This window comes from Carassius auratus, chromosome 19, assembly GCF_003368295.1.
Source record: "Carassius auratus strain Wakin chromosome 19, ASM336829v1, whole genome shotgun sequence".
In the NCBI taxonomy this organism is placed as follows: Eukaryota; Metazoa; Chordata; class Actinopteri; order Cypriniformes; family Cyprinidae; genus Carassius; species Carassius auratus.
This window is the reverse complement of record NC_039261.1, coordinates 19,340,252-19,365,224: the sequence shown is the minus strand read 5'-3', so window position 1 is coordinate 19,365,224 and position 24,973 is coordinate 19,340,252. Positions and strand designations below refer to the sequence as shown.

At 36.1% G+C, this 24,973-nt stretch overlaps 1 protein-coding gene across 2 annotated transcripts in view; it reads left to right on the top strand.

Moving 5' to 3' along the window:
• Positions 1 to 13,012, top strand: part of LOC113119725 (ectonucleotide pyrophosphatase/phosphodiesterase family member 2-like) — a 28,018-nt gene extending 15,006 nt beyond the window's left edge. For both annotated transcript variants that reach the window (XM_026289349.1, XM_026289348.1), the window contains 6 exons: positions 1,465 to 1,604; positions 1,716 to 1,839; positions 2,244 to 2,321; positions 2,482 to 2,614; positions 2,727 to 2,880; positions 11,502 to 13,012. In XM_026289349.1, the coding sequence (XP_026145134.1) occupies positions 1,465 to 1,604; positions 1,716 to 1,839; positions 2,244 to 2,321; positions 2,482 to 2,614; positions 2,727 to 2,880; positions 11,502 to 11,672 (800 nt within the window). In that variant the 3' untranslated portion in view covers positions 11,673 to 13,012. The remainder of the gene's footprint in view (positions 1 to 1,464; positions 1,605 to 1,715; positions 1,840 to 2,243; positions 2,322 to 2,481; positions 2,615 to 2,726; positions 2,881 to 11,501) is intronic.
• The last annotated feature ends 11,961 nt before the right edge of the window (positions 13,013 to 24,973 follow it).

Below are 24,973 nucleotides of genomic sequence, written 5' to 3'. Positions count from 1 at the left end.
AATTAAATATATTAAATAAGACAAATATAATGTATGTATTTAATCCCAGTTTAACTTATGTCCTTGCTACTGACCTTATGTGATCCAATGCAATCATACTAATAAGCAAAAATAACAAATGATTAATTTTTCTTAATTTTTTATTGCTGAATAGTGTTGAACTTTCTTCTCCTGAGTGATGTTCTTCATGTGATTTGTTTTATATTTCTACTGCACGGACATGAATTTACATTTCCTTCAGCCTGAGATGCATTCATTTCATATGAAAAGGGCTTTTACATTTGTAAAAGAAGAACTTTAAATATTAAAAACAAACAAGCAAGCCCTGCCCAGATTAAAAAAAGTAATGCAAAAGTTACTTTCCAATAAAAGTAACAAAAGTCATGTAACTAGTTACTTTTTTAGGGAATAGCATAATATTGTAATTTATTACTTTTAAAAGTAACTTTCCCCAACACTGCTGGAGTTATTATAGTTAACCAAAACTAAAACAAAATGTTTTACTTAAGAAATTAAGTTAACTGAAATAAAATAAAATAAAACACAAATAAAAAAGATTACCATTTATTTCAGATTGTTGCTTTTTTTTAGTATATCTTGTACTAAATAAAATAAAACTAATAAATAATACTATATAGACATATTTAAACAAATAACAATAATAAAAAATATTTTTTATTAAAAACTATTCTCAAAACTTATAAGTACCAAATTTATATCTATGCACTATGTATCAATCTAAAATAAAAAATAAAATTAATATAAAGAATAGACACGTTTTAAACACAAAAACTTATAAAAAAAGACAGACCAGTCAGACAGAATGAGTGAGAATTTCAAATCTTCCTTTTATTTCAGAGATTAAAGAGAAAGTTACTGGCTCAGCTCCAGTCCTTCTTGACAGATAACTAGATTAATGAGTCTTTCAGTCAGGTTTTAAAGCTTTATATAGCACTGTTGAGAGTCTTTAAATGACATATTTCTCACGACAGATTCAGGGAAATCCATGGCTCTTGTCCTCTCAGATCGATCACAGTATTCTTCTGTCACGCCAGGAGTCTTCTGTAGGACTTTGTGATATTTTTGTGACATTCCTCTGGGTTTGGTGTTCTGCAAGGTTCAGTCCTGGGCCCTGTGTTGTTTTCTATGTATTTGCTCCCCATCGCTTCTCATCTTTAAAAAATATGTTGTCTCTTTTCATCTATACGCTGACGATACTAAGCTTTATCTTCCACTACAGCATAATAATAAATATTGTCTGAGGCCATTGTTAGATTGCCTAAATAAACTTAATTATGACTTGGTCCTAAATTATTGTTTTTAAGTTTGGTCTTGGCTTCCTCACTCCGTATAATACACAGTGATTCAGGAACTTGGGGGCATTCTATTTGACTCTAGTAAAGTTCTTGAGTGAATCTCTTGAGCGTGTGATGTTTTTGATTGTGTGTGTGTGTGTTTGTGCAGACGTCACACACCTGCCGTTTGGCCGTCCAGCTGTTCTCTTCCAGACGTCGTACACACAGCTGTGTCACTCAGATTACTGCAGCGGATACAGTCTCGTCCTCAACATGCCCCTGTGGAGCACTTTCACTCTCACAGCACAGGTGTGTGAACAGATCACAAGCAGATGTGTTCCTCTGAGCCACGGAGCGACACTCATCCTGTGTGTGTGTGTGTGTGTGCGTGTGTGTGTGTGTGTGTGTGTGTGTGTGCAGGTGGAGGCTCCGGCCGTGTTGTCCAGCGAGTGTGTGAGAGCAGACGCTCGTCTCGATCACACACACACATGTAACTCGTACAGCCAGGTGCCAGACATCACACACGCTTTCCTCTTCCCACCGGGTCAGTCACACACACATCTATATTAATATTACACTGAAGATGCCTGAGATCTCACCATGCTTCAGCTGATTAATCATGAAGGCTATTGTTTTTAATCAATGTTTGATGTTTTTAGGAGTAAAATAAATAGGAGTATAAATCATTGTGAATTAAATATTGAACACTCTCAGAATATAGAGAGGATTGGAATTGAAATCTACAGATGCAAATAGACAAAGAGCAATAAAATAAAGACTTCACTGTGTGTTTTGGATGTTTTCTGTCCACTAGTCTGAAAAAAGAGACATGATATGGAAGTGAAATAGCCTCAGAATTGACCGGTGCATATAAAAGCATTGTTTTGCCGTAGTGTCTTGGCTCAGGATGGTTCCAGGTAAATCTGATGTATGTGTTGATCTCTGTAGATTTCTCTGCTTCGGCTGAATCCAGATATGAAGCTTCACTCATCACAAACACCGTCCCCATGTACCCCGCCTTCAAGAGTGAGTGCTGCACTGCTGACACTTATTTATTCACAAAATATGATTCACAAACACATGCACAAAGCTGTGCTTCTAGAAAATGAGCAGGAGTGAAGACAATCAAAAATTAAAGCCTTATTTTAAATATTAAAAAAATGAAAGTGTGTGTGTGTGTGTGTAGGGGTGTGGGGTTTCCTGCAGAGGGATGTCCTCAGGAGATACAGTCTGGAGAATAATGTCATTAATGTGATGATGGGACCCATATTTGACCACGACCACGACGGACTGAGAGACACAGAGGAGAAGATCAAAGAGTGAGAAACTCTCAGCCCTGACCCTCATGTTGTTTAGTGATAGAAGTGAAGTGGTTTGCTGTGTTGTGTGTGTGTGTGTGTGTGTGATGTCCTCTTCTGCGGTGTGTTGCAGACACACACTGGGCTCCGTCTTCATCCCCACACACTTCTACAGCATCATCAGCAGCTGTGAGAAACTCAACGAGACGCTGGACGAGTGTGACGGAGATCTGAGAGTCACCTGCTTCATCCTGCCACACAGAGACGACAACAGAGAGAGCTGCAACGTGAGTGACACACACACACACACACACACACACACAGAGACGACAACAGAGAGAGCTGCAACGTGAGTGACACACACACACACACACACACACAGAGAGACGACAACAGAGAGAGCTGCAAAGTGAGTGACACACACACACACACACACACACACACACACAGAGAGACGACAACAGAGAGAGCTGCAACGTGAGTGACACACACACACACACACACACACACACACACACAGAGACGACAACAGAGAGAGCTGCAACGTGAGTGACACACACACACACACACACAGACGACAACAGAGAGACCTGCAACGTCAGTGACACACACACACACACACACACATACGTTTGTTTTTGTGAAAAGTGGGGACATCCCATAATAATAATAATAATAACCTTTATTTAACCAGGTAAAATCAGTTGAGAACAAGTTCTCATTTACAACTGCGACCTGGCCAAGATAAGGCAGAAACAGTGTGACAACACAGAGTTACACATAGAAATAAATAAAGTATCCAATCTACAAACCAATCCCTGTACAACATACAAACGTAATACAAAGAACAATATAATGATGTAGCCTACACATATACACTAAGTAAACCTTAAGAGCTTAAAGCGGAAAATAAATTATAAAAATTCTATAGTGCACCATAACAGGGCTGCTAACAAGAGCAGGAATCAGTAAATAATTGTGAAATCTGATGCTTAAAGTCTATTTTTAAAGATTTTTGCAATTCATTCCAGTCGTTGGCAGCAGAGAACTGGAAAGAAAGGCGGCCAAAAGAGGACTTGACTTTGGGAATGACCAAAGAAATATACCTACTGGCACACGTATTACGAATTGAAGTTGCTACCGTAACCAGTGAGTTGAGATATGGAGGGGATAAGCCTAATAAAGACTTATAGATGACCAGGAGCCAGTGAATTCAGCAGCGAGTATGTAGTGAGGGCCAGCCAATAAGGGAATAAAGATTGCAATGATGAGTAGTGTATGGTGCTTTGGTGACAAAACAGATAGCACTGTGATAAATTACATCCAGTTTACTTAGTAGAGTTTTAGAGGCTATTTTGTATACAACATCACCAAAATCAAGGATTGGTAAGATGGTAAGCTTTACAAGGGCATATTTGGCGGCATAAGTAAAAGAGGCTTTGTTACGATATAAGAAACTTATTCTAGATTTAATTTTCGATTGTAAATAATTAATATGAATCTGAAAATTAAGTTTACTGTCTAACCAGACACCTAAATATTTATAGGAGTCCACTTTTTCTAATTCGGACCCATCAAGAGTAGTAAGGATAATCGGATGAACAGCTGTGGGCAGATTAAAAAGCATGCATTTAGTCTTATTAGCATTTAAAAGCAGTTGAAGGTCAAGAAAGGCATGTTGTGTATGGCATTAAAACTAGTCTGAAGGTTAATTAACAGAGTCTAAAGAGGGTCCCGATGTATATAAAATGGTATCGTCTGCATATAAATGGATTAACGAATCACCAGCAGCTCTAGCAACCTCATTGATATATATAGAAAAAAGGGTTGGCCCCAGAATTGAACCCTGAGGCACCCCCATTGAGACTGCCACAGGACTGGACAACATGTCCTTTGATCTTACACACTGAACTCTGTCTAAAAAATAATCTGAGAACCAAGCAATGCATTCTCTTGAGAAACCAAGGTTATTAAGTCTGTCAATAAGAACACAATGATTGACCAGTCACCAGTCAAAAGCCTTGGCAAGATCAATAAAGACGGCTGCACAATAATGTTTACTATCGATAGAGGTTATGACATCATTAAGTACCTTTAGTGTGGCAGAAGTGCATCCATGACCAGCTCTGAAACCAGAATAAATGGTGGAACTCAAAACATTTTATAATCTGTTTATTAATTAGGCTTTCGAATATTTTGGCAGTACATGGCAGAATAGATATAGGTCTGTAACAATTTGGGTCTAAAGTGTCTCCCCCTTTGAAGAGGGGGATGACCGCGGCAGCTTTCCAATCTTTGGGAATGATACCAACTAGAGATTAAATATGGTGCTAATAGGAGTCGCAATAATTTCAGCTGATAACTTTAAAAAGAAAGGATCTATATTGTCCAGCCCAGCAGATTTATAGGGATCCAGATTTAGCAGACGTTTTTATTCTCCATAGACTTTACAGTGTCCCAGAACTTTTTAGAGTTAATACTACAAGATGAAAATTTCTGTTTAAAGAAACAGGCCTTAGCTTTTCTAACTGACTGTGTGTATTTGTTCCTGATTTCCCGAAAAAGTTGCATATCTCGGGGACTTTTTGATGCTAATGCAATGTGCCACAAGATGTTTTTTTGTTGATTTAGAGCAGTCAAGTCTGGGGTAAACCAAGGACTATACCTGTTTTTGGTTCTCAGTTTTTTAAAAGGAGCGTGCCTATTTAATATAGTTCAAAAAGTATTTTTAAAAAGAAACCAGGCATCATCTCCTGATGGAATGAGTTCGATACCATTCCACGGTACCCGAGACAGATCGAATAAAAAAGCCTGTTCACAGAAGTGTTTTAAAGAACGTTTGACAGTAATGAGGGGTGATCGTTTGACCACAAACCCATTACGAACACAGGCAATTATGCAGTGATCGCTCAGATCCTGGTTAAAAACAGAGGAGGTGTAATTGGAGGGCATATTAGTCAGAATGATATCTATGATAGTACCAGCATTTACTGATTTAGGATTGTATCTAGTGGGTTCATTGATGATTTGTGTAAGATTGAGAGCGTCTATCCTAGATTGAAGAGCAGCCGGTGCATTAAGCATGTCCAAGTTCAAATCAACTCTGAAGATAGGTGCGGGGCAATCAATTCACAAATAGCATCCAGGGCACAGCTGGGGGCTGAGGGAGGTCTGTAAGAGGTAGCAACAGTGAGCAACTTATTTCTAAAAAGATGGATTTTTAAGAGTAGAAGCTCAAACTGTTTGGGCACAGATCTGGACAGTAAAACAGAAATCTGCACATTATCTCTGTCATAGATTACAACTCCACCTCCCTTGCTAGTTCTATCCTGATGAAAAATTTTATAGTTCGGAATAGAAATTTCAGAATTTTTTATGGGTTTCCTAAGCCAAGATTCAGACACGGCTACAACAGAATAGAAACAGAATTCTGAACATGATAAAATAAATTGAAGGCATAATATGTTGGCAAGGGTATAGTGAGTTGTGGGTTCAATGACGGTAAACCTAAATGTTGGGTAATAAAGAGAGATTACATCTCTGGAAACACCAGTTAATCTTGATGAAGTCTCCACATATGTAGGGGGTATAACAAAAGGAAATTAAAGATTTGTTGAGAGGGGCTGTGGACTCTACATTGAATAAAAACAGTGATAGCTAGCCTAAACAATAACATACCAGACATGTTAGCCAGCAGGCAATTAAAAATAAAAATATATGAAAAGACAAACTAATTAAAACTTTAAAAACTCTTCACACAAAACATAAAACGAGACACAAAAACATGTCAGCACTGTTGCGCCTTCTTGGATCAGTCCATTTAGAAGGAGGTACACAGCCACAACAGCATAAGAAAGAATCCAGAGCAGTAAACAAGGAGTGAATAGGTGTAATGGTTTTTATACTGTAGAAAATGTATATTCTATGTCCCTTCACCAACCCTACACCTAACCCTAACCCTCACAGGAAACTTTGTGCATTTTTACTTTCTCAAAAAAACTCATTCTGTATGATTTATAAGTGTTTTTAAAAATGGGGACATGGGTTATGTGCTCATAAGTCTCCCTCTCCTTGTAATACCTGTGTCATACCCATGTCATTATACAGAGTTGTGTCCTGATATGATACAAAAACAAGAGCACACACACACTCTCACTCACAGACACACACACACACACACACACACAGACACACACACACACACAGAGACACACACACCCACACTCACTCACTCACACACAGACAGACACACACACACACACACACACACACAGACGACAACAGAGAGAGCTGCAACATCAGTGACACACACACACACACACGTGAGAAGTGTGTAGTGTTTGTAAGATGTTCTCCTGTGAAAATAAATATGAATAATGTGCATAAATATTATTAGTAATTTAACAGTAAATAATATGATGTGTGCAGTATATATATATAATGTAGGTCTTTGGTTTGACCAGCAGATGGAGACATTTAGAATCAAAACAAACCACACACACACACACACACACACACACACACTCTCTCTCTCTCTCTCTCTCTCTCACACACACACAGACACACACACACTCTCTCTCTCTCTCACACACACACACAGACACACTCTTTCAACACACAGCAATTTCCACAATGTCACTGTAAAGCAGATTTACATCAAAGTAAAGATTCTAGAGAATGTTTAGTAATAGTTTATCAGTGGTGACTATTTCAGGTTGATGTCCATTATGGCAAAATCTGGTAGTTGTGTGTGTTTCATCATCTCTTCTCAGGTGTTCTGGATCCAGACTGGAGCTTGTGTAAATCCTAGTTACCACGGGATGAAGATCCAGCAGAAACAGAGAAACACATAGAGACATCATTAGCATAGCTGCTGATCCAACGAACTAAAATTAGTTTAACCCAAGCTAATGAATAAAAATGCACATTTGATCAGATGCAACTACACTCACAATTTAAGAGATACATTATTCGAATGCTTGGCGAAAGAGATGTGTTTTTAATCTAGATTTAAACAGAGAGAGTGTGTCTGAACCCCGAACATTATCAGGAAGACTATTCCAGAGTTTGGGAGCCAAATGTGAGAAAGCTCTACCTCCTTTAGTGGACTTTGCTATCCTAGGAACTACCAAAAGTCCAGCGTTTTGTGACCTTAGGGAGCGTGATGGGTTGTAACGTGGTAGAAGGCTAGTTAGGTACGCTGGAGCTAAACCATTTAGGGCCTCATAGGTAAGTAATGATAATTTGTAGCTGATACAGAACTTAATAGGTAGCCAGTGCAGAGACTGTAAAATTGGGGTAATATGATCATATTTTCTTGACCTGGTAAGGACTCTAGCTGCTGCATTTTGGACGACCTGAAGCTTGTTTATTGAAGAAGCAGGACAACCACCTAGAAGTGCATTACAATAGTCCAGTCTAGAGGTCATCTTAGAGCCTGAATACCTGTATAGTTGTGTAATGGATCTACAGTATGAGTGTGTCTGTGGTGATGAACGCAGCACTACGATGCAGCCTTGTTCTGACGCAAGAAGCAGAAACACAGAGTCATTAATTTAGCCACAGTGACACAGCTTTATGATTCACCTTAGTAAATATGTCATTTTGTTCTTAACGTAATGAGGAAATAGTAGGGTTTGGAAAGAGCAGTGTTTGTTAAAGTCTGTGGTTCAGACAGTGAATCAGTGATGAGGGGCTTCACCATTACATCCCTTACACAAGCGCTCACAATCCTCCTGGACAACAGCGGAGCGAATCTCACACCTGTCTTCCTTAGTATTACAGTGTTTCATGGTTTGAGAATCCAGTATACTAAGTGTTAAAGTGTTGCATGCAAAGTTTTCGTCCAGTCTCTCTTGATACAACAGAAGTATCACACACATGATTGAGTATGAGAATTCCGGGCCTGTCAGCACCAATTGCACTGACCTCTTTGGTGTTTAAAAGCTTTGAAAGGCTTGTTAAAAGGTATGTAGTGTCATATATTGGACCCTTTGCAGTTTGCCTATCAGCCAAATAAGGGCGTGGATGATGCAACATTGTATATTCGCATCCTGAAGATTCTAAAAACCATGTGAAAATCTTATTTGCTGGTTTTTCATCGGCTTTTAATACTATAATGCCAGCTGTGTTGGTCGAAAGATTAACCACAGAGTTTAGCCTGGATGGGGGACTGATTGTGTGGTTGGGGGACTTTTTAAGGAACAGAGTACAGTGAGTGAGTGTGGGTGGATCAATATCAGATAAACATATTACTAATGTCGGAGCACCACAAGGCTGTGTCCTCTCACCCCTACTGTTTATATTCTACACAAATAACAGTATAAGTGCCCACTCAGGTAGATCTATTATCAAATTTGCAGATGATTCTGCACTAGTTAGTCTACTAAAAGGGGACGAGGACAGTCACGGATCTGTTTTAGATGAATTTATCTCTTGGTGTGACATGTAAAATCTTAAGCATTTTAAAAACAAAGGAGATGTGTATTGATTTTAAGAAGGAGTCTTTGGAAGATGATGTCACTTAATGTAAGCATCTCAATCCTTAGAGTTGTTTAACTCTTTTACTGAAAGTGTTTTTACATTACCTGTTAGTTTGGATATGCCACAATGAAACAAAAGAGTTTGATTAGGAAAGTTTTGAGTACAGCGAGCAAAATAATTGGTATCCCTTTGAGAGGTCTTGAACAAATTTACCAAAACAGGCGCCTTAGTAAAGCAACAAAAAACACAGCAGACAGTAGTCATCCCCTGTTTGTTAACTTTGAGAAATTACCTTCGGGGAGAAGATTCAGGATGCTAGGGATTTATAAAAACGGGGGAAAACTCCTTCCTGCCACAGACAGTTAAACTGTTGATCAAAGCTCATGCCGTAGGTGCTTACTGAGGGGCTCTCAGCCTTGATTGTTGATCTTATTCTTAGTTTTATTTTATTTTATTCTTTATTATGTTTGTATTATGGGTATTGTCGGTGCTGTACGTGAGAAACGCAAGCAACAAATTTCCCTAAGGCGATAGTAAAGTAAATCAACCAATCAATCAATACAAGAGTTCAGAAGCTCAGCAGTCTTTAAATAAATATACATAAATAAATAACAGTACATTTTATAATTTATAAACTACAATTGTAGCTCTAGACCTTTACCTCTGGCTATGATTTCATTGATATAGTTGTCTGAATGATTTATAGTCTCAAGCATCACGCAATAGAAACTTTTTCAATATTTTAAAACTCGAAAACTCGGAATTTTTGTAAGTGTTTTCCGTTGAAGAGATTAGAGAGGCACGCGGTTCTTACGTAAATACCATGCACGTTCACAATCACAATTCGGAAATTCCTTCAATGAACCATTTGTGATCCTGGAGCACAAAATCACAAAAAAAGTATTAAGTTTACATTTTTCTAAATTTGAGATTTAAACATGATCTGAAGCTGAATAAATCATCTCTCCATTGATTGGTTTGTTAGGAGAATAATATATGTCTAAATATTGAGAAAATCATCTTTAAAGTTGTTTAATGAAGCGAGATAAGCCATCGTCACATCACTGCTGTCTTTTATAAGGTTTGACACCAGTTACACAACCAGTCTGTTTAAAACTAAACCAATAATACATAGAAAGTTTTATTATTAAAGGAAACACAGGACATGTATTGCTTAATGCTTACTGTGACACACTTAAATATTTGTAAGTGTAGTGTCAGTATTCTACCACTAGATTGCGTAAGCGTGCTCAGAGGGGTGCTTATATTTACACACATTTCTACGTATAAGTACAAGTCGATGGATTCCACACTATGTGTTAAACTCTTCTTACACACTCATTACACACATATCTGTTGATAAATGAGCCCCCAGGCTCCCTTTACAGACATATGGTAATAGTACTTGTGTCAATTAAATAAAAGTTACAGAGAATTAACAAATCACAGATTCTTAATTTTATAGCATTTTACGAATTGTCCCAACTTCTATGGAATTGGGGTTGTAATATAAATTTGTTTTTAAAATACTCATTCTTGTTTTACTTTGAATATTCGACTATTTGATTTTCAGTATTTGAATATGATTTGACTTTCACTTGAATTCAGATTTTCAGGATTTTCACTTGAATATGTGCCTTGATCATTTGAATTAGAATTTTAGTGTTGGATTTTCAGTATTTAAAATATTTGAATTTGATCTTTCGATTTTCAATATTTTATTTAAATATTTGAATTTAAATGATTGATTTTCAATATTTTATTTAAATATTTGAATTTAAATGATTGATTTTCAATATTTTATTTAAATATTTGAATTTAAATATTTGATTTTCAATATTTTATTTAAATATTTGAATTTAAATTATTGATTTTTAGTATTTTATTTAAATATTTGAATATAAATATTTGATTTTCAATATTTTATTTAAATATTAAAATTTGATCATTTGATTTTCAGTATAATATTTAAATAATTGATTTTCAATATTTTATTTAAATATTGAATTTAAATAATAGATTTTCCGTATTTTATATTAAATATTTGAATTTGATCATTTGATTTTCCGTATTATATTTAAATAATTGTATTTAAATACTTGATTTTCTGTATTGTATTTAAATAATTGATTTTCAGTATTTTAAGTATTTGAATTTAAATATTAGATTTTCTGTATTTTATTTAAATATTTGAATTTAATCTTTTGATTTTCATTTTTTTTGTTTTATATTTGAATTTGATCATTTGACTGTTTTAAATGTGAATATTTGATTTCCAGTATTTAAATTTGTGTATATGATTGACTATTTAATTTGTGATAGTTTCAGTATTTATACATTTGAATACTTATAATACCAAACATATATTAAATATTTAGATTTCAGGAGGTCAAGTGAAAAAACAGTATTCCGTGTCTCTGTGCAGAGTTTGGAGGACGAGTCTCTTTGGGTGGAGGATCTGCTGAAGTTACACACGGCTCGAGTGAGAGACGTGGAGCTGCTCACGGGTCTGGACTTCTACCGCTCCGCTGCGCCATCGTACACGCGTGTGCTGGCGCTCAAAACACACATGCAGACCTTCGAGGAACACGTGTAATGAGATGTCTAACACACTGCAGCCCATGCTTCCACTGTATAGTTTTATACACTGTGACATATTTATTATTCACCTTCAAGCTAACAATTAAACCATCTCACAACCGCAGTCCCACATCCAGCTCCTTACATCTGTAAACGTGTTCACAACATGATGCAGTTACCGCAATTACTATCTGAAAAAAATGTGCTCACATCCTTAAAAGAACTCGTAGACAGTTTTATGTGTACCCTCAAACTTGTGCAGCATCATGTCTGTTGTTAATGTCATAATGCACGACTAAAAAACATTCAATAGTTTAATATTCATCACTATAGTAGAGCCAAATAAACAATACATTTGATAATAATTAATTTGCATAACAAAATGCTATAATGCATTGGTTAATATTAATGAACTACATTAGATAATATGAAGTAACCCTGAAAAATACTTCTAAAGCATACTGCGAAAAAAACAACCTTCCTGCATATTTTTTGTTTTGTTTTCCAATACAGATATCTAAACATTTAAAAAATAAGACTTAAGCTCAAATTCATAATAAAAATAATGTATTTTTGAGATTAAAAAAAATGATAATTTAAATTATGTGATTTCTAAAAAAGAAATAATAATAAATAAATCTGGGACTTAATATATAGAACATTAATTTTTTTTTAGATATATGACCTGAAAACTACAGAGAAATACAAAGGAAGAACGTCTTTTTTGCACTGCAGTTATTAATATCTTTGACATTTCTGAATGCATTATAAAAATCAGAAGTTGTATCTGTTAATATTGTTTAATGGATCTGAGCTATGAACTAACAAAGAACAGTTGTATTTTTATTTACTAACATAAAGATTAAAAAATATATATTGCTGATTGTTTGTTAGTTAATATTTGTTAATGCATGCAGTCATCCACTTACAGGAGTTTATTGTGAAACATTGGTGTCTTTCAGTGCATTTGTTGTACTCTGGTTTTATCTAGCCTGTTGATTACTCAGAGAGTCTTTCAACAGAAAGACATAATTGCAAGAATGTGATCCTTCCAGGTTGTCATTTAGTAGTTGCGATAATTATGACGTGGGTGAACGCAGCGTAAACACTGAGTGTGTGTGTGTGTGTGTGTTTAGTAGTTGTCAAACTGGCTTCTTTGTTCAATCTGGATTTTTTTTTAGCATGTATAAAAGTATGAGCAAACACGTGTGAAAGGTGAATTTGTGCATGTTCAGTGATACTGAATCTTCTTCCTGTTGGCAGAAGACGGTCATGTGACTCATGTTCTGAGCCACTGATGCTCTGTCTTACTAATGAGTGCCGTTAATGATTGTGTTCATTCAATAAATTCCTCAACTGCCTATAAAACATGGTTTGTGTCACATGTTGCTGTTCACATATGTGTGTGTGTGGTGGTGATCATTCTGGGTTTGTTTTGGGTCTCGGTCTCCAGCTGCAGGAATAAAGGTGAGAAAGAAACACACACCAACATCAGCACTGTGTGTTTTAACAGAAATGGATAAAAAGGGTTTATACAAACGCCCAGCTAAGTTTGGAGTGAGTATTACATTTTTAATTTAATTTTTTGAAGATTTTAAGTTTGCAGTTTAAAGATGTTAAGTTTGGATATTTTAAGTTTAAAGATTTTAAGATTGAAGATTTTAAGTTTGCAGTTTAAAGATTTTAGGTTTGTATATTTTAAGTTTGGATATTTTAAGTTTAAAGATTTTAAGATTGAAAATTTAAGTTCGCACTTTAAAGATTTTAAGATTGAATATTTTAAGTTTGTATATTTTAAGTTTAAATATTTTAAGTTTAAAGTTTTGAGATTTGAAGATATTAAGTTTAAATATTTTAGTAAGATTGTAGATTTTAAATTTGCAGTTTAAAGATTTTAAGTTTGGATATTTTAAGTTTAAAGATTGAAGATTTTAAGTTTGCAGTTTAAAGATTTTAAGTTTGGATATTTTAAGCTTAAAGATTTGAAGATTTTAAGTTTGCAGTTTAAAGATTTAAAGTTTGTATATTTTAAGTGTGTATATTTTAAGATTGAAGATTTCAAGTTTGCAGTTTAAAGATTTTAAGTTTGGATATTTTAAGTTTGGTTATTTTAAGTTTAAAGATTTTAAGTTTGGATATTTTAAGTTTTAAGATTTTAAGTTTGGATATTTTAAGTTTAAAGATTTTAAGATTGAAGATTTTAAGTTTGCAGTTTAAATATTTTAAGTTTGTTAAGTTTAAAGGTTTTAAGTTTGGATATTTTAAGTTTAAAGATTTTAAGTTTTGAGTTTTTTATTTAGGAGATTAAATATATTTTGTTTAGAGATTTTACGTTTAAAGATATTAAGTTTGGATATTTTAGGTTTAAAGATTTTAGGTTTGAAGCAGTTTTAAAGACTTGAAGTGTGTGTGTGTGTGTCAGGTGTATTGTTTTCCTGCAGGAATGGTTGTTACAGACTGTTGAATGTGGATTCAGTGTTGTGACTCTGTGATAGTCAGTGTGTGGAGACTCCAGCTGGAGAACTACAGCAGTGTCTCCAGGGTGAGTCCCACCTTCATCATCAGCATCATCATCATCATCAATGCTCCAGGGATTGGAGACTTTAGGGTGTTACTTTTTTTTGTAATAGTTTTTGAAATAATAGTTTATGACCTCAAGGTTAGACTATTGTAATGCTTTATTGGGTGGTTGTTCTGCACGCTTGGTAAACAAACTACAGCTAGTCCAAAATGCAGCAGCAAGAGTTCTTACTAGAACCAGGAAGTATGACCATATTAGCCCGGTCCTGTCCACACTGCACTGGCTCCCTATCAAACATCGTATAGATTTTAAAATATTGCTTATTACTTATTAAACCCTGAATGGTTTAGCACCTCAGTATTTGAATGAGCTCCTTTTACATTATACTCCTCTACGTCCGCTACGTTCTCAAAACTCAGGCAATTTGATAATACCTAGAATATCAAAATCAACTGCGGGCGGCAGATCCTTTTCCTATTTGGCGCCTAAACTCTGGAATAACCTACCTAACATTGTTCGGGAGGCAGACACACTCTTGCAGTTTAAATCTAGATTAAAGACCCATCTTTTGACAAGCTTGAGGTGGTTTATTAAATCGTTATTCATATCCTCTGACTACAGGGGCAGATCTAGAAAAATATTGATGGGGTGGTGAGAAGGGGGCAGGAATTTTTGAGGGGTGGCAACATATGGCAGACATATATATACTTAATTTAGTCACAGTTATATATATACATATATACAGATAAATATATGTGCACACTACAAAAGGACACAGGCTGCCATTTACAAACTTAATCTCATGCAATCAATGTCTTGCATTTGAAACAGTTCATATAAGGAATAAGTGACCATACCCCATAAGCACCACACACTCACTAATGCATACAGTATGCATCCACATGTCATTAAGAGCATTATAAAAGATTCAGTGTTATCAATATGTCAATTTATTATAAGAAACACAAGACTTTAACAGCCAATGACATTTACAGCTGGGGAGACTCAACTGATTTTCTACAGTTTAGTGTTAATCATCATCTAACTCAACCAGTCAAGAGCTACATTTACACTTATGTCATATGAATATGGTCCTGAAGCATAGGTTTTATTAGCTGACCATAAATATAAATAAATAATCATTATATATACAAATTTACTTTTAGAAATTGTTTTTGAAAAATATGGTGTTAGTGTTTTGGCCAGGGCTCTGAACCGGTTCAAGGAACGGAAAACGAACAATATTTTTGACAGGAACAGAACCAGAAACAGAAACGAAATGAATTTTTTTAGTTCCGAACAGAATAGAAAATTTGAAATGGACATTAACCGGTTAATAACGTTATTTTATCGTTCCGTTTAATATTTGAAATTTGCTGTCAACCAATCACAAATTCCAGCAGTAAAGCATAGGCAAATGTGACTGTAGCCAGCGAGTGAAATGTCCGCTCAGCTGTGAACTCAGTCAAGTCTCAATGGGCTAGTTGCATATCTCCGCCATCTTGGATTTCCGGTCTTGTGAGTGTGTGCGTAGATATTTCCGGTTGTGCTTAAAGTCAGTGCAGAGAACCGGAGAAGTCCAAATATTACCTTCTATATGTTTACAGGATTTATAATATCACTTCATATGCAAATAAGATATACACTGCTATTATCACTATACTACAAATGTTAACTGAGCCAGTGGATTTGAAACTTGTGTATGTTTTGGTCTGGTGAATGAATTAAATACACTAATGTTCTCTACTGTTCACGAAATGAAAGTTGAACTCATGGTGTGTATACAAAGCTATATAATGTATTTTATCTTACCAAATATGTAAATGTACAAATTACTTATTTCTCGAAAATGTTTGCATTATTATTTTTATTTTTTTTATATTAAATATTTACCTCGTGAGAAGTGGGCTGCGATTTATCTTCAGAAATATCAATTTCTCAATTGTACACATACATCAGTCTGTTTCATCATTATTTTCACAACATATTTTATTATTTTACACAGTAAAAAATACGTGACTAATTTTAATATCTGTTAATCTGATAATTAATGCAAAACAATAACAATATACATGGCTGCTCATAGACAGATAATGATTTATGCTGCAGATCTTTCACAAAACAAATAAACAGATAAAAACACACATGAATGCAAACAGCGATCTTTTATTTAATGCAAACATACCATAATTATATTACGTTTAATTGTACAGTTAGTTATAAATTATGTTATCAAATAAAGTTAATAAAACATACTTTATCAGAAATCTCTGTGCCTCGTTTGACAGTCAGAAACATGTATCTTACATAACAGAACAAAACCAGCTCTTCGAAAATGAAAAGTATTGCATATTTGAATGGTTTTTGTTTGAAAAAATCTGATCCGCAAAAATCTGATCCGCATAATCAACAGAAGAATAAAGCAATCTCCGCGTTGTATCTTGATGAATTTCCACACAGAGTTACGCAAAATATAGGGAGGATGTTTCCCCATGTTTTTGATATACCACTATCGGCTGTTAAATTTGAAAATCATTAATTATATACATCTAGCCAAGATCCATTTGTAAGTTTCCCTTACAGTCAATGCGAGCGTCGCAAGACCGGAAATAAGTACGCACACACTCGCGCCATCTTGTGCACCTAGCCCATGGCAATGCACCGCCTTCAGGGCATAGAGAGTAAAAGAAATGGACACAGCGACCCCATTGGAACTCAATTGAGACAAGTGAAGCCCAGGTTTAGCGTTTTTTAGCACTTCCGTTTCTGACGCGCAGACTCAAACGAAGCTTGACGACGTCAGCAACCTGTCTGACAGATGTAAATCTTCTAGTAGCTGTGCGTGCAAACTGCCATCGTTAATCTTGCAGAGACGGCGAGCTTGAGCGGGGAGTTCTTTGGCGTGAGTGAGCAGGAGTAAGTATTCTGATTAATTATTTTGTATAGTATTTTAAAATGTAACGCCAGTACGCCATATTAAGTTAATTGCCTGCGAGCTTCTCCTCCTGTCTGTACGGTAATGCGACAGAGAGTCGAGTGGTTATGACGCAATCGTTAGCCTATTTTTTACAAAAACTGTTTATACGGGGCCATAATGTAACATAGAAGGTAATGGAGCCCTTTATACATTGTCGTGTATCTTTAGAAATAAATAATGGACAAACGGAGTCTTTAAACGCCTCAGATGTAAAGTTATTCGCTGTCAAAGTGACGCCAAAATGAATGGGAGTCAATGGGAATGCTAACGCAAGTGAAGTTCTGCTAAAAGATGGCAGCCCCCACCCGACTTCAACTTCCGGTTGAGTTCCTTGCCCCCTGCTTCAGGGCCGGATTAAGACCAAATTAGGCCTGATGACGCAGCGCAAAAAGGGCCTATTTTTTCTAGGCGTTGGTGCAGGTGCATTCCACACTCAAGTAGAGACCTGGGAGTACCGCGGGACCCAGCGCAACCGAGTGCGTCGCGGGACAATATTTGATTGGTGAATGCGGACGCGGGCGGCAAGATATTATTATTGTGTGCGGGATGCGGGAAAATAAAGTTATTTGCGGGACTCCCGCAAAGTGGAAATATGTAGCAAAATAAAATTACTAAAAACAGATAAACCTTTATTTATAATAGACTAAGATAAAACAAAATAGACTTTTCGGAACGGGAGGATGCTGGTGAAACCATGGACAGCGACGTGTAATTCCATTCCGAAATAGCGAGAGATCCAGTGGTGGAAAAGGCGATATCTAGAGTTTCCGAGATTAAGCAAAGTAACACGCCGTGTAGGCTACTCTGTATTCCAGCTCCCAGCGCACCATTGGAGAGGGCTTTCAGTGATCGCGGTCGCATAAGTGCGCAGAGACGGATTAATCTGAAGCCCTCATCAATGAAGAACATGCTATTCCTGCACGGACTACATTAGTAGACATAGTCTACAATATTTTTTTTTATTCCGTTTATTTTTAATTATTTATTTAGCTAAATATTTAAAATTGGTCTATTTTGTTATTGAGAAAAAATGTTTTTTGTTCGTTTAATGTTTGAGGAAAAGAAGGCATTCTTAAGCAGTGTAGGCTAATTTTCCTTTGAACATGAAATAAATCCAGGTTTATTATTATTATATAATTCATTAGGCTATACTATAGCCTAATAGGTAGGCCTATATTTTTTTTTTATTTACATTTCTTACTTTTTTACTGTATTTCTATTTTCTATGTTCCATGTTCGTTCCTTTCATCCATTTAATTAAACGCAAATAAAACGAAACATTTGTTTCTTTTTTTAATTTATATTCAACAGGGGAGCAATTGAAAAAATAACAGAGTAGCAGACAGAATATGCAATGCATTAAAAAAAAAAAAATACTTTACCCGCGGGATTTTGCAGGCGGTAGCGGGACGAAACTTGATCATTCGCGCGCGGGAGCGGGAGAAAATAACATATTTTTGCGGGAGCGGGATAAAATCTTGAGGGAACGGGACAGAAAAATAAATCCCGTGCAGGTCTCTACACTCAAGCGCCAGCATGATTAGCCTCTTCCTGCCCAACCGAGGACCGCAGCTCTCCTTTGATTATTCAGAGTCATTGGACATCATCATGCACAGACAGATGCGCTAACCTATTTCGACATATGGAAACGATTTATTTTCAGTAAATTATCAAAATCAAAATATTTAAAAAGTTTTTTCTGCATGGTTTATATATATATATATATATATATATATATATATATATATATATATATATATATATAGTCTAGAGAGAGAGAGAGAAACTTGTATATAAGTTTTTTCAGAGAAAAAAAAATATTTCATTCAGAAATAGACATAATGCAGACACAGTTTCGTTTTAGTCTAAATTAATTAGTTTTGGTTTGTCGTTAATATTGCTATAGCTTCTTATATTTGTAATTCTTGTTCTTTTCTAAATACTGTTAATTGAAATTATTTTGTTGTGGAGTGAGGAGAACTAAAATAGCCTAGAGGAGCTTCACACATTTCCCAGAAGCTGAACAGTTTTCATTTGCTATTAACCTCAAAATAATGATTGAATGAAACTTGTGTCCGACTGTCGGACGCATATACAGCGTTACTTATTATACATTTACTATTATTATATATTCTTTATATTAAATAACATTTTAGCATCCAGATATGTCGGGAACATGGAAACATTTGGGTTCGTGCCGAATGAGAGAGGTAGCTTCAGCTTCAGCTTACATTAATTTGTTTTTGGATTGAGGTTTTTATAGCATAAACTTTAGAGGGTTTGATTTGAAGAGAAACTAATAACTGTTTTTATAATATTTTAAAACATTTTGCTTTAGACTACAGGCATTTTAGCCTTCATTATCTCGGAAAGTAATAGGGCTAATAAAATGCAATGTGAGCCAGGACTTACTTTTTAGTTTTTTTACTCTCAAAACGCAATCTTATACTAGTGTGTTTTTTAACAATGCAGCAAACATTTTTAAATATCTTAAAAATACTTTTAAAGTGTTGATAGATTTTTAAGTAGGCCTAGCTTACGTTTGGAAAAAATCTGGTGCAAGCTGTAAACTGTAAATGTTAGATCTCTATTTTTTCCTTTTTTTTTTTTTTTTTAGTAAGGAAAACACTAGACTTTATTATTATTATTATTAAATTATTATTATTAGGCAAATTATAGGCAAATAATATTGTTTTTTAAAAATAACGTTATTAACCGGTATTTCTTCCTCCGGAACCGGTTTCTGAACGGTAATAATATCAGAGGAACGCAGAACAGAACCGTTAAAATATCGATTCTGCTCGGAGTGAACCGATTGAATTTTTTTTTTCGTTTTCAAGCCCTGGTTTTGGCAAGCTTAAATTAAAACTTCTATGAAAACTTGTGTGATATTCCTTTGAAATAATATTTTAGTATATCTTTTAAGTACATTTTACTATAAGCAAATAGCATAATCTACATATGATTTACAGATTATTTCAATAAATATCAAACATTTAATTCAATTGTGCATTATAGCTAACACCTACATGAACAATTACAGTTGTTTTTATGACTATAGGTCATTCTCCTCAAATGCTACTGACGTTAGAATAGTGTACACCAATATCGCATGTAACTTTAGAGACAGTCCCTAAATTTGATACTCGTCCAACGTCAAGCCAACTATATATCTGGTTTTTTATTTTTTTTATTTTTTTTTACTTTTTGTTTTCTTTTCTCTTCACTGGATTGGATTCATCCATCAATTATGAACATTCAACCGCAAACATGAGGTGCCAGCGGTCGCAAGCGCAGATGGGAGAATGGAGGAAGTTTTTTTTTTTTGTTTTTTTTTTTTGGAGTGACTGGGATGGTGCCCCCTCAGGGAGTTGGTGCCCTAGGCAGATTGAGTCATTTTGGGAGTTTCGGAGCAGGATGGTGAATCATTTGAGTCAGTTATGGGGATCGCGAATCATTTGAGTCAGTTCGGGAGTTCAGAGCGGGTTCGCGAATCATTTGAGTCAGTTCGGGAGTTCAGAGCGGGATCGCGAATCATTTGAGTCAGTTATGGGGATCGCGAATCATTTGAATCAATTCGAGAGTTCGAAGCGGGTTCGCCAATCATTTGAGTCAGTTCGGGAGTTCGAAGCAGGATTGCTAATGATTTGAATCAATTCGGGAGTTCGAAGCGGGATCACGAATCATGAAAGATTTGAGCTTGTAAATTTTCAAATTGGCCATAACCTTTAATTCGTTGCTGCCAACTGGGGTGGCAGCAGGGGTGGCAAGGCTTTCTTTTAGGGTGGCATTTGTATACACCAGCCGGACATGATACACCCTGAGGGACATAGATTCCTAATGAATGAATAAATATAAAGCAAAGTGTTAACCAGAATAATCTAATGTCAGAAGAATAATAATTCTAATTAGACACAGACACACAACAACCCTTCAGCCAGCACCAAATACCTTCCTTGGACCAAGTGTGTGAATCTTACAGATGTTATTATAATATGACTCAGACATTGAAATGATTTGTTGTGTTTGTCTCTTCTGAAGAAAATTCATTCATTGTTTGTCAATGAATCATTTGATCATATATATATATATATATATATATATATATATATATATATATATATATATATATATAATATTTTTGTTTGTATGCTTTTGTTGTTGTTGTCTTACCAGGCAACACACCCTTTACAAAAAACTTGACACAGTTTTGCAAAAAAATAAAAAATACAATAATAATAATAATCATCATAATAATAAAAACATTGAAACATTTTTGTACTATAGTTAAACATGGTAACCAAAAATTACCCGTGTCTGTGCTACATTACACATGGTTGTAGTAAAACTTTAGTTGACTAGAAACATGGCTACACTTTTGCTATAGTATGTTTTCATAAGGCTAGTATTAGTGTATACTGTATATAGAGTGATAGTCAGTGTAAAAAGAGCTAATAGGAGAAGCAGATGAACACAACACTGAAGAACAACAGGAAGGTAAAGAGAGTAAACTTTATTACTCATGTGTGTGTGTGTGTATGCGTGTATGTGTGTGTGTCCATGACGCTGTGTTCCCTAACCACTTCTCCTTCACCACTGTGAGTCACATCACACAAACACGCTCCATGTCCTCTTCCCAAGTTTGAGAAATTCCTATTTCCCAGACTCCTTTGCCTTCATCTGTAATGTTTCAGAGTCTGAATATCGCTTCTCCTGAGAGTTTCTTGACACCACGGAATAAATGAATGAAGTTAAGGCCAGACGAATCGCTGAAACGGCTGCTTACAGCCTGACGTTTGAAGTAATACTCCGGAATGAACGTGTTACAAAACATTTGCTTTCATGGCTCATATAGACTGATATAGTGAGAAAATGGAGACAGACTCAAACTGAGCAAACCTATGAAAGTGCTGCAGATACTGATATTCAGTGATGAGATTCTGATGCTTGTGATGTAAACCAGTGAGATGTTTCTAACAGTAGAGCAGATACTGATATAAACTGATGTAAATATCACTCTACATCAGCAGTAATGAGATGAGATGTGAATGATCCGCACATATAACACAGTGATGGAGAGCTGAAGAAATCGATGCTCCTCAGAAGATGTGAGATGTTCTGGAGGCTTGTGAAGATCATTCCTCCGCTGAGGAACAGTGAAAGTAAAGCTCCTCAAAAGATCCTGAGGATCAGATGTGAGACTCTAAAACATGATTGATGGAGAATCGAGTAAAGCTGAGCTGCTTCAGTCCAGCAAAAGGTCATCTGGAGATATTAGTATTAATAATCTTGTTTGTGTAAGGTGTCTGGAGTAAACTGTATGGCTAGTCACACGGGCTGTGGATAATAACATGTACGACTCGGTGTTCAGTCTGTCCAGCAGTGAGAAAGATAATCCCAGATGGATCCAGGGACACACACACACATCTGAGACCCTGACGTCCTGTACTGACCTCTGACCTTTGACCATGACCTTTGACCACAGATCTGGAACACAGCTGAAGGCCGGATGGTTCTTCTGGCCAAAACCAGACACAGACTGATGCCATCTCCACTCTCCAGTGATATTCCTGCAGATAAAGTGTGTGTGTGTGTGTGTGTGTGTGTGTGTGTGTGTGTGTGTGTGTGTGTGTGTGTGTGTGTGTGTGTGTGTGTGTGTGTGTGTGTGTGTGACGTCAGCTGACTCGTCGGAATTCATATCTTCATATCTGGGAAACTCCTCTTTACTGCTTTAAACTCTGGAAAAGTGCTATAGTAAATTCAAACGCTTAATATTATTAATAGAAGTCTAACTAGTGTTTGTTTATTTTTATTAGTAGTATTAGTATTCATATTATTTAAAGTATTATTATTTAAAGTATTTGTATTATTATTTTAAAAGTTTTATTAGTAGTGATAGTATCGATTACAGTATTAAATGATTACTATTATCACTAGTATTGCTAGTTGTATTGTCATATTATTATTATTACTAGTAGTAGTATCTCAAAAGTAGTACATTTTACTTTAGTATTATTATTTGTAGTAATATGAATACTATTATTTGTATTTGTATTAGTATTGCTAGTAATGATCTTATAGTTTCATTGCTATTGTTTGTTAGTATTATGACTAGTATTATTCGTATTATTAGTTTTAATTTGAACATTGCTAATGGTTTATATTTATTAGTATTCCTATTAGTGTTAGTATCAATTTTATTTTTAGTACTATTATTTGCAATGGTATTAGTAGTATTACTATTATAATTTGTATTAGTATTACTGTTTGGCCACCCCAATCAAAACTACAGTTTTTATGTAATTTGTAAAACAGGCACAAGCTGATATGTATTTTTTATTTATTTTTAATGCACAAATAAAGGTGCATTGCACAATGCAATTATACTCGAAAATATGAGAAACTTAAACCATGTAAAAGCCACAAATAAAAACTGCATGCCTCGTGCATGAGTATGCAATGCTGGAGCACAAGCATTTGAGAGTTTTGAGAAGCTGAATGAGCAAATGAGTGCACGTTCGACTGTGCGCGTTCGTGTGTGCGTGCGTGCATGCATGAGCGTGTGCGCGTTCGTCTGTGCGCGTGTGTGTGCGTGCATGCGTGTGTGCGCGCGCGTGCGTTTGTAAGTGCACGTTCGTCTGTGCGCCTTCATGTGTGCCTGCGTCTGCGCGCGTGTGTGCGCGTTCCTCTTTGCGCATTGTTGTGTGCGTGGGTCTGCGCGCGTGTGTGTGCGTTCGACTGTGCACGTATGTGTGTGCGTGCGTCTGCTTGCATGTGTGTGCGCGTTCGTGTTTCCGGGTGCGTGCGCGTCCGTCTGCGTGTGTGTGTGTGCGTGCATGCGCGTGTGTGCGCGTCTGCCTGCATGTGTGTGCGCGTTCGTGTGTGCGTGTGCGTCTGCGCTTTTGTGTTCGTGCATGCGTGTGTGCGCGTTCGTCTGTGCGCGTTCGTGTGTGCGTCTGTGCGCGTGTGTGCGCGTTCGTGTGTGCGCGGGTGCGTGCGCGTCCGTCTGCGCGCGTGTGTGTGCGTGCATGCGTGTGTGTGCGCGTTCGTCTTTGCACGTTCGTGTGTGTGTGCGCGTCTGCGCGCGTGTGTGTGCGCGTTCGTGTATGCGTGCGTCTGCGCTTATGTGTGCTCGTTCGTCTGTGCGCGTTCGTGGGTGTGCGTCTGCGCGCGTGTGTATGCGCGTTCGTTTGTGCGCGTTCTTGTGTGCGTGCGTCTGCGCGCGTGTGTGTGTGCAGGAAGGTCCAGAATGAGGAGAGGATCTTCCGTTATCTGCGCTGGCTGCAGTTACCAGAGAGCAGACGGTAAATCCTCTTCATCATCACTGTCCTTCATCACATCACGTGTCTGACTCTGCAGGATCTGTAGCTCTCTGTGTTTAGGGAGTTATCACTGGTGTTTCCAAAGTTAACAAAGTCAGATCGATTTGATGACACAAAACAGCGTTTTTATGTAGAATACACGAGATTATATACATCTTTGAAAAAAAAAAACGAATAAAATAAAAGAATAATAATAAATGTTATTTTTTCTTTAAAAAATATATTGATAAAATATATTAAAAATATAAAATATATTACATAAAATACATAAAATATATTAATTTGTAAAAGTTACATAGAGTAATTAACATTTTTTTTAATCAGATTTTATGTATTTTGTTATTATCTAGTAAAACTGCACATTCTGAAAAATTATAGTTTAAAGCAGTGTATTGGTAGTGTATTGGCTTTCCTCTTTTTGTGTAGTTTAGATGAAACAAATCTGCCTTTTATCATTTGAATCACTTTACAAAAGTTACTAAAAGTTGGCAAAAAGT